Source organism: Lepidothrix coronata, unplaced genomic scaffold (assembly GCF_001604755.1).
Source record: "Lepidothrix coronata isolate B3197 unplaced genomic scaffold, Lepidothrix_coronata-1.0 Scaffold30, whole genome shotgun sequence".
In the NCBI taxonomy this organism is placed as follows: Eukaryota; Metazoa; Chordata; class Aves; order Passeriformes; family Pipridae; genus Lepidothrix; species Lepidothrix coronata.
Window position 1 is genome coordinate 2,403,768 of NW_016690210.1, and position 19,848 is coordinate 2,423,615.

Below are 19,848 nucleotides of genomic sequence, written 5' to 3' on the forward strand. Positions count from 1 at the left end.
TCTGCTGCTCACTCTGCACTATTCCCTTGGCTGAAATGTTTTTTCTGTAAGGTGTTACAGCTGCCACCACACATGTGTTTTAGAACCCCAGAGTTGTCCCAAAGACTGAAGGCTTCCCTCCTTGGAGGCTGAGCAAGGAGGGCAATTAAATGTCTCTTTGTTGTGGTCAGCATGGTCACATGAAAGGGTAAAAAAATAATGAGCCAAACTCCTGCAGAATGGAAAGAATGGCCCAGACATTAGTGAGTATTACTTGGGCAGATTTTTGCCTGTCTTTGGAATTTCCCTTGCCCATCCCCAGTCCAGCAGTGCAACAATTAATGTTTCACTCAACCCCCAGGCAGGAGGGCTGGCAGCTCACTCTCCACTTGTGCTTTGTCCAGAAATCAGTTCTCATGTCCTGCCTCAGAGTCCCTTTATCAAATCTCTTCTTCGTGCGGCTCCAGGACTTCTTTTCCTCCACCACAAGAGGAAGAATCCTCCTAGTTCACTAGAGAGCAAAGAAGAAGGAATGATGGAAGTTGCAGGACTGCTTTGATTCGTGAAGTTGTCTCCCTTCTTTTCTCTCAGACATGAGCAGTATTAGCTCTGAAGGAAAATGGGTGGGTAAAGGGAGGAGCAGTGGTTCCCCTTGGCTCTTCCCACAGCTCCCAGGCCCAGGAGGCAGGCTGGTGCACAGGCTGCAGTGGGAGCAGTTCCCTCCCTCTGCCTGGCCAGAATCCCAGATGGCTCCAGGAAGAAAGTGAGAAGGATCTGAAACACAATTCAGTATTCAGCTGAACAGGTAGCAAGACTTGAAATCAAGCCAGGTGCTGTGCAAAAGCACAGCAGGTCTAAGCCTGGCAGACTAAAAGCTTTCCCACAAAAAACAAGGAGGCAGGGACACCAGCTCCAGTGCTCCCTGCTGCTTCTCTCCCCACTTTGTCTCGTGGCTCACTGAAACCAGAGCAGAAACTACTTTTTTTCCCTCCAGACCCACCTACACGTGCAGTCTAGGAAACAGAGAGCTGGAAGTGGCCTATGGTGTCCTGAGCTCAGTGCTCAGGAAAACAGTGCTCTGCAGGCCTTTGTCAGGAACACAGGGGTTTGTCCCAAAGGAACACCTGGATCAGAGTAATCTTCTCTGCCTCGTGGGAACAGCTTGTAGAGCTCTGAAGGTTGTTAAGGTGGTTGAGTCAAAGGGGCAGCCACACACAGGAGCTGCTCCAGGGCTCCAGCTCACCCATGAACCTGCTGCCTCCCACCACTCCCCCCACCATCCCACCACTTCATCAGCTGTCCTGTCAAAACAATCTAGTTCAAAAGCAAACACCAAAACTGAAATTTTGCAGAAGTACTGAACCGGATGTTTATCAGAGCACTGAGGAGTCGGCACTTGCCTCTGAACAGTCAGAGAGATAAGCACACCCTTCCCCCCATCCCGCTTTCCATGTGCTGAAAGGAAGCCGCTGGCTACCGGAGCTGGTCTGCTGGCAGCAGGGCTGGTTTGTTGGCTTCTACCATTCCAGCTGATTCCACACATCCAACTTACAGTTGAAACTTGAGATCGATTGAATTAACACCATTTCTGGCAGTAACTATCAGCAGGAAAACAGGGGCCTCCTAAAGCAGCTGTGCTGCTGCAGTACCACGGGACTGCAGGGTGGGACAGCGCTGTCCTCTCACCAGTGGCTCTTTTTGCTGAAGGTTTTAGTTTTGTAAGAAATAAAACATGACAGGGGATTAGAGGTTTATAATTTATGAGGACATTGCTGCCAAGGAAGGACTGTCTGTGTAGTTGAGATGTGCTCTTGTTTTCCATACATGTGAATGGAACAAAACGAAAACTAAAAAAAAAAAGAAAAATTATTGGGAGACACCCTCACCACTGTGACGCTGCAACACGGGTTGCCCAGAGAGGCTATGGACCTCCCATCCCTGGAAGTGTTCAGGGCCAGGCTGGATGGGGCTCTGAGCAACCTGGTCTAGTGGAAGGTGTCCCTGCCCACAGCAGGAAGGTGGAACGAACTCACCTTTAACTTCCCTTCCAACACAAACCATTCTGTGATTCGTAAGAAAGCAACGTTGGCTAAACGGATGAATTCAGAAATACTTGTGTATCAATTCAACATAAATTTGATTTAATCTACAGGCATCTGGACATAAGTTTGATATTTTAAATTGCAATTAATTTGCCCCAAGGGTAAAACTGTTCTCTCCAGTAACACAGCTCAGCTCCAGCCTTGCAATAAGTGGCAAACACAGCTACAAATATTCTCTTCTGTTGCAGAAATGAAACATTAACTCGGTTCTGTTTTTCAGCTGGAACTTTTCCTGAACAGGACTGTTTTTAGGCGCAGTCTTTAGTGCAGATGCAGTTCAAAAGATTTACTCACACCCACCCCACAACTGCTATGAAAGCAGTTTCACTTCTAATGCATTAAAGACAGCAGATGCCGTGTAAGGTGCTGTTGTACAAGAGCAGCACTGGACACAGTCGTTAACACCCCGAGTTTTGCAGCTTAAGCAATGCAACACCAGGAGGAATCATCTTTAAAAGCCATGACCCCTTTTCCATTACTCATTTCTTCAATTAAACATGCTGCTTCTGTCAAAAATGAACCTTCTTCTGCCAAAAGTAAGCCCTCTTGTCTTCTATGGACCACCACAACAGAAACTTGCAGGATGTCTCAGCCAAAACCCTTTTCAATTAAAAGAACTCAAATCAAAACACCCCAACTCCTAACCCCAAGATGCACTCTTTGGAATTCAACTTTATCGACTAAATATGGAGAGGCTGGGGTTATTTTAGTTGAGGACATGCTTTATCAGCTGTAAAGAACAGAAGACAAAGAATTGCTCAAAAAATAGCTCGAGAGTGAAGAATTGGAAAAGTAGTCTATGTCCTCATCAGTCATTTAGAGAGCAGCATCCCATCTAAAGGAAAGGGATAATTTTTGTCAGACTCTTATAAAAAAAAGGCTTTATTTTGAACAAGTTTTCTCCATTTGGTTTTACAGTCTCAACATACATCATATTCATGGACAAGCAGCATTTTCACAGAATAAGAGCCAAATACAAAGAAGAGGAAGCCACTTGGGATGAACAGTTTCAACCTAATTGACTCAGACTTCAGAAAATCCTGTATGCTGTCCCTTATTTGAGGTAAAGGAATTCCATAAATTAAGATTCACTGTTCAACAGAAGAGTCAACAATGAAATATTTGGAAAGTAGGTACCTTGGGGAGGAGGGGAAAAAATAAATCTTAAAAGACATTGTGAGCAACAAGAGAAGGGGGAGGTAGAATTTCCACTTGTGGGACTATCACATATAAATGTTTAACCAAATTGGAGCAGTTTAAATTTCAAATTTTACCAACTTTGCTGGTAGTACAGTCTTAAAATGTGAACCTAACAAGATATGTCATGAGCTTAGTTTATATGCTGAATGCTGTCACTAGGCACCCATTAGAATATCCAGTAAAATCCACAGCTTTCAGTGCCCATCCTGATGTATTCCAGTTACACTGTTAATTTTTGGGCAGCCATGCAATCAGACCATATAATTACACATTTGGTGGAATTCAAGAGTGCTTTCTTAAGTAAAATTGTATTGGGGAAAAGAGAGAAATCAAACTTCCACTATCTGTTCATGCAAAAATATACCTGCAGACTAACAGGATTTAGATAAACAGATTAAAGCCATTACAGGAACACATCTGTACTGTTTTAAACTAACTTGTTTATAGGGCAAATCACTTTGTGTCATTACTCTGTGTAGAAATTATCTTAAACCTTTTAAACAGTATCCACATTGTATTAGACACTGTTTGAAGAAAAACAAAACAGAAAGACTATCCTCACCTTTTGGAGTTTAAGATTTAAATTAGCTCACTAATGATGCTGAATCCCACGCCAAGAAAAAAAAAATGGAACAGGATTAATATCCTGTAAACTGCAAGAACTAAATTATCAATGTGAAATTTCTAATGCCTAGGAGAAATACATTTCAGTTCAGCCATTTAATGCCAGGCACTGTTCAATTTCTTACAGTAAAAAAGAAAGCATCATTTCCCTTATAGGCTTAACAAAACATCACGTGGAGATGTCAAGCTTCAACTGCTTGAGCAGTATTTCTCCAGAAAGGGTCCTGGCAAACTTAAGTTCCACAGTGTCATTGGCCAAACCATCCAGTGGAAACAAAACAAATTCAAACTGAACCTGTGCAAGAATTGAGTTGTAAGAAGCAAAGCAGATTCATTTAGAAAAGCTTGTTTATCGATGTTATTTTGTTTTCCAAGTTCCAGTGAGCAAAATGGTTTTATACTTAGATTAACAAACCAGCTTTTCTTTGCCTCTGTGTGATGAATCTATATCTCTTCTATTTCCTTTTTTTTTTTTAATTTAATAATCATCAAGTTGCAGATTCATCATTTAGCAAGTTATCTGGCTCAGAACTAACAAAGCTCTAACAAATTCTTTCCCCCACTGGAAAACTGTATTGTATCACACAGCTTTGTGCACATAAAGTTATATCTTGCAGCAATATGATCGCTGACCAGAACTTCTTGCTATGTTACAACTTTGAATAACAGCAGACATGAACAAGGTGAAACTGCAACTCAGCCATTGTACAAACTGTCTCTCAAGATGTTCCAACACTTCCACTGGAGCTTTAACGCTTTGAGACACAACCTGTGATGTTCAGTGATTGTGCAGTTCAAGCTCAGAAAAAGAAATACGAATTTGTGAAGAAATTGAAAGCTGTCCATTAGCTTTTATCACACTCTAGACTATCAGAAAGCAAGTAAAGGTGGAAGAAAAGATTTATTTTCCACTAGCATCCAGTTAGTTTCCTATGACCTTGAAGACTAACAAAATGCTTTTCAATAAATGGCAGGTAAGAGAGCATAGATTAGGGAAAAAAAAAAATCAATCAGTTAAGAAATTCGATCCTTGTATTTAGGACCTTGCATTTCCTTCAATAGCACTTCTGTATCATGTTGCATGGAGCAGAATTTTGGTGGTTTTTTTTTCACTAAACTCTCACCTGCCTATTATGAATCATTGCAATAAAAATATTACTTTTTTTTTCCACGCTACGCTAGGCAACTTTCCAGCCAAAGACACGGAATTTAGTCAAGAATTATAAAAACCTGAACTATGAACTCTGGCACAGCTGGGAGCAGCCACTCAGCTACTCCAGAGTGCTTAGAAAATAGGCAGCCAGGAGTAGCAACTCAACTACTCCGGAGTGCTTAGAAAATAGGCTTTAGATTTTACACCAAGAAATTGGATTTATTTTAAATGCCACAGTCACATTGATAGACAGAGCACAGACTTTTGGTAACAAACAAACATACATTTTTGTAACTAAGCGTTTCTACTCGGTAAATAAATGCGTTTCGCACAGCCTTCCTCTTAAATGTGCCTAAACTAACCTAAATAAGCAGACAGCATAGCAGAAAAGGGAAACTTTGTGAGTAACTGTTTCTTAAGCAGTATATTATTTTTACTATGTATATAATATATTTTATATTATATACACATACATTTTCATCAACAGTTCAAATTATACCCGAATAATCAAAAAAAAAAATAAAAAATCCAAACCAAAACCGGCGCTCCTCCAACACATTTACCACCTTTTCCTCAGGCAGAGTTAATCCAGGTATTTGTCAAGATAGAGGAATGACAGTTAAAAAGACTCCCCCCGACAAGAAACAAGTTACACAAAGAATACTGTATCACTACAAATTTTTTTTTATTCAGAAGCCCATCTTTTAAAAAAAATGTCATTATGAACTTTGTTTGGTCAAACTACAACACTTTCTAGCAGACATACGGTAAAAATGGCATGGCTCAGAATCGACCGGATCTTTCGCGATCTCTTGACCGCCTCCTGTCGCGCTCGCGGCCTCCTCCGCCGCCGCCGCCGCCGCCACGGCCGCGATCTCTGGATCTAGACCGGCGCTCGCGGGACCTCGACCTGGATCGATGCCTGCAGAGAAGAAGCCGGAACGTTTTACTGTCTCGTCCCAACCAGCAGTTTACTTGCAGTACCACGCTTAATTAAGGATGTGAGTAACAAGGGAGGAGAAAGGCAGCGTGTCGTTAGAAGGGTTGGTTAATTGGCACTCGGGATGCAAAACCGCGTGTTTACAAACTGCACAAACTTAGAATACCAGGGAGTCAACACACACTGGAACAAGAATGGACTGTTCCCTGCAGTCACCTGTTAGAGTGGATCTGCAAACCTTAAGGAAAGGCAGGGAGAGGAACCAAAGGCACTCTTACACAGCTGTTAATTAAAGAAGCAGGAGAAAGGGACACCTGCTTTGGCAGATAGGGACAGCTCTCAATGCCAAAAAGCCTAAAGCTGCTTGTAAGTCCACTCATATTAAATCAATTGCGTTAATTAGCAATTAGAACTCAGTTCTCTGTGGTTGTTCCCCCCTCTTTTTTTATCTACATCATGCCCTCCCCCCCAAGCCATCAGCACTGGCAAATCACCTTCCCTGCCTCTGAGGCAGATGAAAAATTCAGGAACAAAGCTAAACCCATCCACTCCATCCTGCTAACAGAGCTACTGTGAATTTATAGCGTATATGGCACTTGTCAATGGTTTTAAGCATTTCAGAAAAATTAATTGTATAAAACAAGTTAACAGTGCATTTCTAAATACATGTAGAAATTAAAGCAAAACTGAAAAAAAAAACCCAAGGAAACAAATGCTAAAAGTCTTCAGTTTGCAGAATATTGTTTCATAGTGAGATGTTTTGGAGTGGGATTATGTGTGGTGACAAGTTTTACTATGACAAAGACAAATACTTAACTCTTGCACACCACTCAGCTGGCCCAAATTACTAAATTCGCCTTTTATTCAAAAGTTCTGGTTTACCCTTCTTTTTCCTACTCAAAAACCTTCTGACACACTTCACTCTGTGCAGAACTACTTTCAGGACAGTCTAGTTTATACAACCTACCTGTGAAACCCCACTGACACAAGAACTGGTATCTTTTATACCAAGCCTTACTGCTAACCTGTGACAGCTTTAGCTTTAGCTGACTTCAAATAGGGCCAATAAAGACAAAACTGGATGGAGGATTCAGTATTTTATTTGTTTTAGCACATACTGAAATTGGGCTATGGATAAAACAATCATATTCCAAAGCCCAACACACAATTTTCTTGCAAAAAAGGGTAGTATCTTTTAATCAGCATTACTAAGTCTGAGAGATCCGGATTTGTAACAATTAGGCAAATACAAAAAGCATGTTTTGTCTTTTTCATGAATAATTCAAACATCTTAAAAACTACATTTAAGTTAATATTAACTGGGATGATTTAGGAAAAGTATTTAGGCACAAATACATGTGGGCTAAGCAACGCAATTCACGTTTTTGAAAGTTAAATTCATCCTCACAAATTCTGAGACACTGCCAATTAGAGACATTTATAGGAAAAACAAATCCACAATCCCAGGCTCCTTCTGTCATTGAAAGGAACCTACAAAATTGTGCTCTGTATAAAAGCAAGATCAACAATTTTCCACGCCTACACTAAATAGCAAGGTCCTAAATGCAAGCAGATTGAATCCAGCTGCAAATGAACCATCATTGTAACACCAAGAGGTATAAGCCTTCCTACAAGGTACCTCACTAAATGAGTAATATAACAGAATGTTTTTCTCACATTTTTTTACCATTAAACAAAATTACTATTCTTTTTTCCTACTGAGAATTCCTATCAAGAAGGGTCACACTGTGAGGCTGGTATTAATAATCAGTGAGCTCAATACAGTGACTGCCTGTTACTAACAGTAAGAAATGAATACAGGCTAGAAAATTTGCCATTAACAGTTAAAAGCAAACAAGGTTGGGTCCTGAGTATAATCTATAGATATGCTTGACTGCACAAAATGCTGAAAGAGGCCAACCTGATGCTGCCAAAATGCCCATTAGCAAAGCAGCCTGTGTCTGACAGAGGCCATGAGCAAACACATCTAGTAGAGAATAAAACGTAAGAGGCATAAAGTAATTTTTCCCAAATAACATCCTTCTGCACAGTTTGCAGATCTGAGCCACAGACAGGGCCTATATATTCAGTAAACTCAGTGAATTTTCCTCTCCTTTAACCCTGCCTTCTCCTAAAGCCACACCAACCTTGAGCACCCACAGCACTGCAGAGCAAGAAGCACCATAACCTTTTATTTAGAGACCTTCACCTTTGTTCTAAACCACTTGCCAGCTTTACTTGATGCCCTTCCATTGGCATGTGCCAGAAGTATGTTAGGAAAAACAAGAACATGAAGTTTAAAGACCTGCCTTCAGATTTTTCAGCAACTGATCATTAATTTACTCATTTTAATGGTGTTTAAAACGAAACTCACTTTTTACGACGACGCCCGTACAACTCGCGTCTTAACTCTCGAGAGATGGGCTTCAAATGCATGAAGTTGCAGAAACCTCCTCGTGTACACTCTCTGAAACAGAATTCAAGAGGCACAGTTAGAATTCCCAGCTCTACACTACCTGTTTGGACTTTTAGGCACCCAAAAGTTAATCACCTCTAACATTAAAACCAGTACATTACAACCATCGTTTACTGACAGTGACTCACTCCTAGGTCAAAAACCCAAAAAGATGGCAAAAGTCACGCGTTTCACCACAGGTCCTCCACATCACAGTAACCTGAAGTGGTTTTCTTCCTACGCTCAGCTACACATAAAACCCACACCCAAGCAACCTCCCTGCCTGTGCAAACATTTCTCAGACACTGCCAAGGCCAGAGGAAGTTAGTGTTTTACCCCATTTCATATTGACGGCAACAGGCCTCTCTGAAGTCAGTCACAGGCGAGAGCTCGGCATGGATGGGCTGCCCATTGAACCAGCGATTGTTCAGGTCAATCACAGCCTTTTCTGCATCTTCTTCACGGCGAAACTAAAAGCAAAAGTAACATTTTCTCACTCTATAGAGAAGTAACAGAAGCAGACTGAAGATTTGAAGATCCCCATCCAATCAGTTGTGCGGTATCTGAGGCTCAGGACCAGTCACGGAACTAGCAGCTACTTCAGAGTTCCTGGGACAGTCCATCAAATCAAGGGCAAATATGTCAGCTCTTTATTAACTGGGACTCAGAGCTAATCAAAACATTGACTTTCCTCTTAATTACGTTCTCTTTGGTCTTTCAAGTGAAAAAGTCAATAAAAGCTACTGTGCTTTCTTAGTACAGCTTTAAACCAAGAGAATGCTTAGAAGTACTTTCTGGAACACCAACACTCCTGATGTAATGGATTTCTTCAAACATTTAAGAGAGATCTGTAAGAGAACTGGAGCTCTCATTCATTTAAATCAGAATTTACAAAAATCTGATCCTGTTTTATGATGAATGTAAAACATTTGAGACGCCTTTTCACAGCTAACCACTTTCAAATCTTTAAAAACAACTTTTGGTTCTGATTATGACCAACACAGGTCTGAAAATATGTTCCAGTTAAGGGAATGCACAGTCCAAATATTCAAACAAACTCTGTCACACCTCCCCAACACTGTGCACACACAATAAAGTTCCTGCAGGTGACAATTTTGTACTGGTTATTCAAGAGATACCAATGACTTTTAAAAGCTAAACCCAAGTGCTCCAGTTTGCACCTTAAACCATGCAGCTAGTGCCAAATATTACAGGATTACAGGATACTGTGTTCAACTGGAAGTTAATAAATAAATGCACCTGTTGCAAATAAACCTTTCATAAGGAAGTGCTTAAAGGGCAGCATGCTGGCAAAACAGATCCCAAATTAATCCTGTCAAACTAAACAGTCCAGCAGTACAGTGTTGATAACTGTGCTAAAAAAACAAGTGTTAATCTTTCTGAAATGACAGATTTTGACTATCAAGAAACTTTCTCGTAATTTATTAAAATTTCTTTCAGATTCCTTTCACATTTTCACTCTACTTTAAATCACGACGTTGGAGAGCTTCTAAAATCTAAAGCATACAGCAGCTTTTAAAACTATAAATGAACAAACCCCACCCCCAGCAATCACATAAAGATGCCTCTTTATCCTACCTTTACGTATACATTTCCAACTAGATGATCTCCAAGGTTATCGCACACGTTCATCTCCTCAACTTCACCGTATTTCTCCTCCATTTCTGTGAAGACCTCCTAAGCACAGAGAAACCCATTACAGGTTTGCAGCACGTTAGTTCTAAGTACAGAAATGTTGTATTTAGCTGTAAGCATGAAAGACAACTTTCCCTAGGGAAAAAAGCAAAATCACCGTGTTTTTTTTACATTTCTGATTTTAAAGTTAGTACTTGCTTGGCCTGTACCGTGTCCATCTGTAGGTACAGCACTAACAAGATACAATAAAAACCTATGGAAAACATTATGCAAGCAGCATTTACACAACACGTAAGAGGCACTGAAAACACGACACATAAACCTTGATGCTATAGTTTCACTTTCTTTCTGTAAAAATAATTAAGTATATTTTGAATTCATAGAAAGGAAGCAGATTACAGAATCGAAATGCTACATCGCTTAAGCTGCTGATTTTGATTAAATTCTATTTCAAACAGCAAAGTTAAAGCCAAACTAACCAAAGGTTATACCAGGAAATATTTAGCACTGCTAAATAAATAAAGCTGTCAGTTTTATATGAACACCTGAGGAAATAAGTGCTTTTGTCTGAATCCACCTCCCTGTGCTACACACTACATCCATTTCACTTGTCTGCGGTGACAGGTCCATTAACACTTTAATGCATTTTTACATACCTCAAAGAATTCATCATAATGTTCCTGCATCTCAACATCGCTCACAGCACCTGCAAAAGTCAAAGAGTCAGAGTGATTAGAGCCTGCCAATAAGGAAGAAGAGATTTTGATCATACTACAAAACAATCTAGAAGGCCGTCTGGAGCATAAGAGACACCATATAGCATGGAGCTAACTAATAGGAATATTAAAAAATAAGGATGTGTGAAGAGCTTTGAGTCCCCAAAGTATCTGTCAAAACATTACATTGATATGATCAAATCAAAGCAAGTTTTAATCAGAGCCAAGCTTGTATGCCACAAATTCAAAGGAAGGGGAAAGGAATTCCTTTGAAGTATCACTTTAAATTTAATGTACAGTCCCACTCTCTGTCTACTAACAATTTTACCTAAACAGAAGGCAAGTGCTTTGTTACATGTCCATATTTTAAGTATTATTACAGTTTAGTGTTCCTCTTCCTAAAGGCAGAATTTTATGTCCACCTCTCCAGCATATCCACTAGAATTTGAGTTCACAATGTAACATAGCCCAGATTTACTTTTTTTAAATTTGCTCAAAATAGTTATTGAAATGACACACTTTTCTCAGTGCCCTCGAAGCAGGGTACCATAATGCTTTGCAAGAGAGAACAATTTTCTATTTTAATTTTGAATATAATTTAAGCTTTTCTGTAGTCCTGCAGAACATCTTTTAGTGCAAGACAAGCCAGCCACATATTCAGGTTAGATTATTTTCATGCTCCAAGTTGGACTTTAAAAATGAGTGCTGCTTGCCTGCTGCTATAAAAACCAGTGTACGTTTGGCTTATTTTTCAAAGTATTAAAAGTATAAAAATGTATTTCATTTATTTCTTCCAGTCTACAGCAGTTTAAACAAGCTGTATACATTAAAGTCTAATGTATTAGCTCTTCAGCAGTTAAGTGGCTTATTAAGATCAAGCGGAGCAGTTTTAAAACAAACCCCGCATTTTATGCTAGAAAAATACGCTGGTGTTTAAATTAGAAACATTGCTGCTTTAGCTCACAGAACGTGAAAGACAAAAATCTGAGCCAATAAAGCAAAGTTTATTCACTGTCAGGCTGCTATGAAAAAAATAGATGCTTTGGGCTCAGTCAATTTTTGGCTATTATTACCACTTGGACAAAGTTTACATTTTTCTTCAAAGGCTCTAATATTAACCAGTCACATTCTCTGGAACTGCACGTCCTGTTCTTCCACCCAGCTCACCTCCAGAAGAGGCTAAGGAGCATTTGGTTTATAGTTTAGGCTAACAATATCTCTGCATTTGAAACGTTATTTGCTTTTAAGAAACTTCTCCTTCCTCATGGTTATACTGCAAATTAAGGAATATCAAACATTAAACCAGTATTTCTAGGCAGTTTAATACTTAACTATATTCTCAAGGTTCTGCCAACACCACTGATAACAGCTTACTAATACCTAAGGGTTTTTTTGTTGTTGTTGTTTTTAAAGGTATCAGACAAGGGCTCTGTGAGCCACACTGGGAATAACAACTTGTTACCAGATGGACAAGTGCCAAAAACTTTTAAGGAGATTCCATTGTCAAATTAGGAGATCATAAGCAACAGTTAATTAATGACTATTCAATGTCCTTCTGAAGTGGGAAGCATACATATGCACAGGCTTTACAAACATCCATATTATTCCAGGGCTACTGGTATCTGAACCTTGAGAAGCCCCAATTACTAATTAAAATACTCAGGAAAACTACTGCTGTTCAAAACTAAGGTTAATCCTCTACGACGGCAATAGAAAGGAAGACAGTTAAGCAACAACGACAAAGCATTAAATAGCTACCCAAGTTATCCATTGAAAATACATGCAGTACTTAAATAGGGACAAATACCAAAGTAACAAGGAGCCAGGAGTTCCAGCAAACCTACTGCTTGCAGAGCTCCAGCTCTACCCCAGGAGGTATAGTGAGGCTCTGGTACACAGCTACTCGCTTGTCACGACAAACTAGAGTTGGATACCAGCATTTGCAACACTGGAGAATCTGTTCAAGACTCTTGCAGCTGTAAATCTAAACAGCTCCACAGACCACACTGCTGTCACTCTGTGCAAATTAGTTACCAGCGCATTGAGAGTTGAGGGAGAGAGTGGAAATACCCAACTGGAAATTTTGTGGTCTACTGAAACAGCATTAACTACTAAGCATCTGCAACAAGAAAGCCTACAAACCAATAGAACTGTTTAAAGCATCTAGACAAAATTATACAGCATGTCTAGTGTGACAAAAACTCAAATCACTTAATTGAGCCATTATTACTTTTAGAAGCAAGAGAGGCAGTGTTGACTTTTAAGTTAGTGGCTGATTTCACAAGGCACTTCTAATCAAATGCTGGTAACTAATCTGAACTAGTCTATAATCCAACAGTCAAAAAAAAAAAAGGAATAGCCAAACAAAGCTTTATTACCACACAGTCAATACTCACTTCAACAAGAAATATTAGTTAGAAAAGAACACCGACCCTTTTTTGGTCCTAAAACTTTTTTTTTTTTTAAATTTTATTCTAATATTGATGATTCAGTTACACTGATAGATCGGTAATCGCTGATCAGTCCTGGTCATTAACTGCTGCCAGTCTCACAGGAGGTGCGTTTGCTTTTATGCCCATTTTTATCTGAGGAGGAGTCATTAAATTACTTCATGACCATACCCAAATGCCTTCCCCTCCTCAAAAGTACTTTTAAAAATATATTTTCTTAGGTAAACATGCCACTTGGCTTTGGAATTTGAATTTTCAAAGCATGGGAGGAATTTTAAGCACGCACCCATCCAAAAAGGACAGCTGCCAGAAGGGAAGCGTTTGTCAGTCATGGTATATTCCTTCCCAAGTGCACTCCCTAAATGGAAGTTGCATTAACCTGGGACAAATTTCTGCATGCAGTCTGAGAAGTTTCAAATTCAAGTTTTCTTAATGTTTACAGAGCAGGAAATTTGTTCTGGACGGAGTCAATGTGTCATTGTCCTGCTCTTTAGACAGTGGAACTTAATGGAGAGCACAAAACATACAGAAAACCATTCCTAGGATGCAGGCAACTGGCAGGGAGAAAGGTGACAGACAGGAAGACAGCAGTGCAACCAAGACTGCTTCACTGGGGAAGTACAATTTGAACCCTTTTTGATTTAGTAGTTGGTATTCAGATTCCCCTCACAGTTTTGGGAGCAGGGAGGAAGGTGAGTGGGACAAAAAAAGTTTGGGGGTTTTTTTTCCTCGGTTTTTTTTTGTGTTTGTTTTGAACACATTTAACGAAACGTGGTCAGTTTGATCTGTTAAACTAAAATGGCAGACCAGCTTAAGTCGACACTGAGCTCTGACAATCAAGCCCAGGGAACCAGTGAAGGAACTTGTATGAACTTACAGCGCAAACCGTCAGCAGACTGGGAAGAGTTTTGAGGGTTACGGTAAATGTTCAAGAGGGCAATGGTCTGAAATACAAAACGCAACAACTTTATATTATGGAAAATAATTTTAACAAGAAACTGGTTTCCTTTAGGGTCGCTTTGGCCGAGTCTGTGCTGAAAGAGAGGTGGTTATTCTCTCCCAAGAAGGAGAACTTTCACTTAGCTGGTGACCTTTCTAAATCAACCTAACACTGTAAAGTAATAGAGATCTCATGACACTCAATTATTGTATGTTACTCCATTCACCAATATTACTACAGAGGGGTTTTGCATGAATTCAGACAGCTCTGTAATAGGTGGCATCCACACACCATTTACATTACAAGCATAGTAATTCGAATTTGGTTTTACTGAACGGTTTCTTAGCAGGAAAGGAAGCAATACAATAATTACAGCATAACATGAAATCTCCATTTTCCTAAAAAAGTTACCTAAAAAAGTTAAGATGAAAGAAAACCCAGTTCTGGGAAACTTACCGTACATCACATATATGCCTAATTTTTTTTTTTTGTTGTTGTTGTTAAATCAAGAATTTGAGAAATGTCTGCAGTTTAACCCTTTAAAAAGAATGCAGTGTTACTGAGAAATCAAGTTTCACTTTGGAACACAAAAGGGAACCTGCATCAAGTCCAATTTATGCAGCCACTTATGCGCTTGGAATCGCACACGTTCCCCAAATTCTTGATCTGTGCGCAAGAAGAGTTCCATCACTTGTCCTGTTTGCAACAGCTTTATGTCAGCAGCTCAGGAGCCAACATTATTTTCTCATAATTAGGAGTGGGCTCTTTAACACCATTCTTTAAAAAAATTTCTCCAACTGTGGGACTTACAGTGTGAGCCGTCAGCCGTCTGTGCACTGTTTTGGGGGTTACGATAGATGTTTTGAATCAAGATGGTCTGCGGGGAAAAAAAATAAAAAGGGGAATTCTACTGGCTGCTGTGCATATAATAGACAATTGCAAAGAGACAACTTGTTTGCAAACAGCTAAAAGTCATATTTTATCCTTAAAGACTTCCTTTTGTATTTGCAGAGTAGCTTCCAAAATTGCATCCAGACCATCATATTATGAAAACAGCTTTAATTAACCACCAAGAAAGAGCTGCGTTTGTCTCGACAGCTATCCTCAAAATGGGAGGTGTGAGGCACAGTAACCTAAAACGTCACACGAGGTGTTCTGGAGATGCCTAAGCCCTCGAGACCAGATTCACTACTGCCAAGTCTAGGGGGGAAAAAAGTAGTGTTATGTGCACAGCAGGTAATACATAATGCCACAGTCTCCAAAGTGCTACACCAGACAGTAAGGCCTTTAGGCAACAGCTACGTCTCGTTTTGTGCGTCAGGAATTTCTTGGTGGAATTTCTGTTTAAATAATATAATAGCACATCATAGGTTCACATGTTTCCGATCCTTCAAATAAGGACAATATCCTTTTAGCCCTTCTGCTTTTTACTTGAAGAATTAGCCCAGGCAGACTTGAAACCTTACATTTGTACCGTTCTTCTTAAAATCAAGTTGTCTGAAAAAACAAACCATGTTTAAGTTAGTAAACTAATATTACAAAAAAATTCCAAACGTCCATATCACTGTAAGCAGCTCAAAAATTGAAATTTGATTACTTAAAATACAAGCTCAACGTTAGTCAGTATGAATGGCAATCCCCAAGTAATTTTAGCTTACACATTATTATTAGTCACAATAAGAATTCAGAGCTTAAAGGAGTCACAGGACCAGCAATGCCACACCTACACATGCTGCCCATTTAACACATTAAAAAAAAAAATCACATTTAAAATCACACACATTTTCTAATGGGTACAGTCATACCAACCAAAGCTTTGTGCTTCCATGGCCCAGGTTTAAACTACCCATGATTTAGCCTACAATTGGAGACCGCCAGAAACATGCATCTAGTTCTGGTGTTCCTGCTGACTGGGGGTAATTTGATCACCCTGGATAGCGTGACCTTTCCTAACACAGCTCTTCTGTAAAGTAGCTGCACCAGCAAGAGCTGCACAAGGTAAAAATGTTGGGCTGAAAACTTCCCATTAGTGAAGTCTCTGTTCTTCTGTTTTCTATCACAGCTGATTAACCACCTGCACACAAATAAAGATTTCTGTGGTGAGCCCTGCACAGTGCCAGGTACGGTGCTGTGCAGTCCCAGACATCCCCAGATGAATGGGACATGCCTGACCCGCTTCAGCTGGCACTGATAAACAGAGTCTAAAGCAGAGCTTAAAGCTGCACTGACACAGGAAGCTGTACTTGCAAAGTTTTATTGTTAAAAAAGGATTTAGGGGTGCTGGGGGCTTTGTGTTAGGTTTTTGGTGTTTTTTTTAACTTAAAAGGCAACTACTTGTCTGATTTAGAAATATATTCTAGTAGCCAGTGACCTAAATTCAGGTCTCTGTATAACCAATCACATTTCAGCAGGTGCTCCATGTAGGTCAGCAACACGGAATAGTTTTGAAAATGGACAGTATTATTTTTGAAATAAAATATTTGCATTAAAAATCATTAAATTCCCAGAAGTAGGGAAGTGTTTTTGTAGCTGAAGTACCAGCAGCAGCCCCCATGGATAAGCAACCTTGACATTCCCCCCTGCCCACTCACAGTTTAACTTGAGGAGCACCACAGCTCTGAACTTGTCACATGGATAGTACTTGCCTTCCTAATTTCTCCCCAAACCAACATCAGCCCACCATTCTCACCAATTCTGCTCCAAGGCAGATGAGATGAACTTGCAGAAGATCTATTCTTATGTAAACTTTATCTTTGTAGACTGCTGATAAGGCAAGAACTTTCAAAGGCACTACTTCTCAAGCGCAATATTCCCAAAGAAATCTATTTATCTGTGTACCTTGACAATCAGCAGTGATAGACAGAGGGAAAACAAAGTTCTCCAAGAATGTAATTTGTGAAAACTATAGAGCTCACAGTAATAAAAACTTTGTCACTCACTGCACTTTTTAAAATTTATTTTTATTTCTGGCAGATATGCAGTCACACATAATGTCTCTAACAATATTCACTTAGCCAAAGATACAATAATCTGTCATGTCAAGTGACAATTCACCCTCAGCAACCAGGCAAGTTGTTTTTTAATAACCCATTTTTACAACATTCAAAGGAAGTATGTAAGTCACTCTTGAAACTTAAGAGCCTGGGTCAGAGAGCAAATGTAATGACAGATGAGTGACTTCTATTCATCAATTAGTTTACTTCTATTATATGCATGAAAGATTAAAGTTCTCATCTTTGGGACAGGTGGAACTTGCTGCCATTGTCTGTGCTTTAAAAAATCGGGGATGGTTTAAGTGCCTGAACACCACTGAGAAGGCACACTCACCTGAAAGTTAGCACTGGTTGGTCTCTACTACAGGCAAGCTTACAACAGCATCGCTTCCTGCAGCCATTAAGGGTGACAGGAGATAATTAGAAATGCTGGGAGAAGTAAATGGAATACCCCCAAAAAAGCAAAGACCCAGATAAACTGGGGCCAAAAGTGAACTAGTTAATCTGGAGCTCGCTAATTATTCACTCTTATCTAAGAATCTACATTTTAAAGAAGCCAGAATATACTTCCACGAGAAAGAGGAAACAAAAGGGAAACAAACCTGGCTAAATGTTGGTTTGTTGTGCAATCGAGAACATCTGTCTCCATGGCGACAAGCTCCAATTTTGAAATAAAATGAACAGTTGACTCTGCAAGGGAAAAAAAGAATAAAGTAGTTACATACTGGAATAGAAAGCATTAATATGCAAAAAAGCATATGCCCTAAATGTCTTTATCTTGATGTGGAGAAGTAACACAGAAAGGAAATCCACACCAAAACTGCACAGGGAAGTATTACAGCAAACCTGTCCACACTCACTCCTTTTCCCCCTGACTTACAGCAGAATCTGACTGATTTCACCCTGAGTGGTTTCATGATCCACCACACACAAGTGATCGCTGTTTTACCCTTCTGGTTCTCCATCCTTGTCTCTACACCAGTTTCAGTGGGTGCTGGGACAGGAAGTGACGTGAAAAACGGTCTGAAAATTTACACTACACGAGCTCTGTGTCTGAGTTCATGCAGCCCCTGCTCCAGGCAATAAAACCTGCTTTAGAGCTGACACAGTTGCACCTCTCTCATGTTTTATAAACCACCTGTTTAAAGTTATACTCTAAGGGTAATTCAAGCTACTGCCAACACAGTACTGGAAATAAAGTCGGGGAAGAGAAAAATCCTGTTAGAGAGAATACAAAGAAGCAAAATAAATTCATTTAATGAAGCCATTTCCATGAATATAGTCAATAATTTTAAGAGTAAGCTTTTTTTTTTTTTAAACCACAAGCTTTCCCTGAATGATCCATTTCATGGCACCTTCAAAACAATGCTGGTTTAGAAATGCCAGTAAAACTCTCACAAAAAGGTGTAACTCACACGGAATGATGAAAGAAAACCATAAGGAGTTTAAGTTACCTTGACAGGGAAATGCAAAATTCTGAAGAGCAAGAAAGCTACTCTGGGCTATATATGGGTAAGTGAAATATTAGAACTCTCCTGGAAGAAAGATTATCATTCCCGTAGTTAACGCTAATTATTTCCACACTCCTGTGTAACCAACATCAACTCAACGAGGGGAGAATTATTTAAGTACTAAAGCATATCTGATCTCTAGCAAAACATTCTACTGTAAATTTACAACATGCTTACTCTTCATTATGTTTTTGAAAACAAACACTTAGCATTATGATATACTTACTGTCTTTTCTGAACTCTAACCTGAAATAAAAAGAAATACCTAACTATAAAATTTCCAATAGTGCTTCCAACTTCAGCACCTTCTGGAAGGTTCCGTTTGCTTTTTCTAAACAGAAAATAAGAGCTGCACAGGAATTTCGTGCCTGATTAATACTGTGGAACTGTACTGCATTATATTCATATGTATCTCCTTTGTGAGAAAGGACGCTACAGTAACAGAGCTCAAGAGAGGCTGCCGATCTGCTTTCCCGGAATGGCAGCACTACAGAGCAGAGCAGAAGCCCCATGGCCAGGGGCTGACAAGAGTAATTTAGTCCAGCAGCACATCGACGCCCCCTTTTCATTTTTACGAGTGGAAAAACACGCCGGTTTGGTCAGGCCGGTGGTGACCAAATTTTCGTTAGGAGGGTTTTGTGTGTGTGCTTCCAACAACCAGAGAAACTAGAGGCGTTCCCGGACGCGTGGAAGGCTGCAGGCAGAAGCCTGTAGGATCAGGATGCAGCAGTCGGGGAAATCCTCCGCACCCTGGGGAGGGGGGAGAAATAACCAGTCGCTGTCCTTGCAGCAGAGCGGGAGCTCTCGGGCTGCTGCGAGGCGCAGGGACACGAACAAAAGGGGAACAGGAGGAGGAGGAGGCGCTTTCTGGCAGGAGGCGGCGGGAAGCTCCGGCACCCAGCGGGCCCGGCAGGAAGGCGCAGCCGCGGGGGGAGGACGGTGGAGGGAAGGACGGGGGAGGGCGGTACCGCACCACGAGGCGCGGGCACACCCGCATGGCGGCCGGGGGAGGGGAGGAGGAAGAGGAAGAAGGGAAGGTCCCCGAGAACGGCCCCGGCCCGGGAAGGGGGGCTGGGAAAGGAGGGGAGGGGGAGTTGTTTTTTTTTTTTGGGGGGGGGGGGGGGGGGGG

General features: G+C 40.4%; 1 protein-coding gene across 1 annotated transcript; it reads right to left on the reverse strand.

Moving 5' to 3' along the window:
- Positions 1-2,939: 2,939 nt before the first annotated feature.
- U2AF1 (U2 small nuclear RNA auxiliary factor 1) lies at positions 2,940-19,536 on the reverse strand. The gene is given in 9 exon segments (XM_017810952.1): positions 2,940-5,980; positions 8,373-8,465; positions 8,790-8,923; positions 10,053-10,151; positions 10,766-10,815; positions 14,153-14,219; positions 17,811-17,898; positions 18,946-19,052; positions 19,054-19,536. Coding segments are annotated over 9 exon segments (849 nt in total). The 5' UTR covers positions 19,126-19,536; the 3' UTR covers positions 2,940-5,841.
- Between the last annotated feature and the right edge of the window lie 312 nt (positions 19,537-19,848).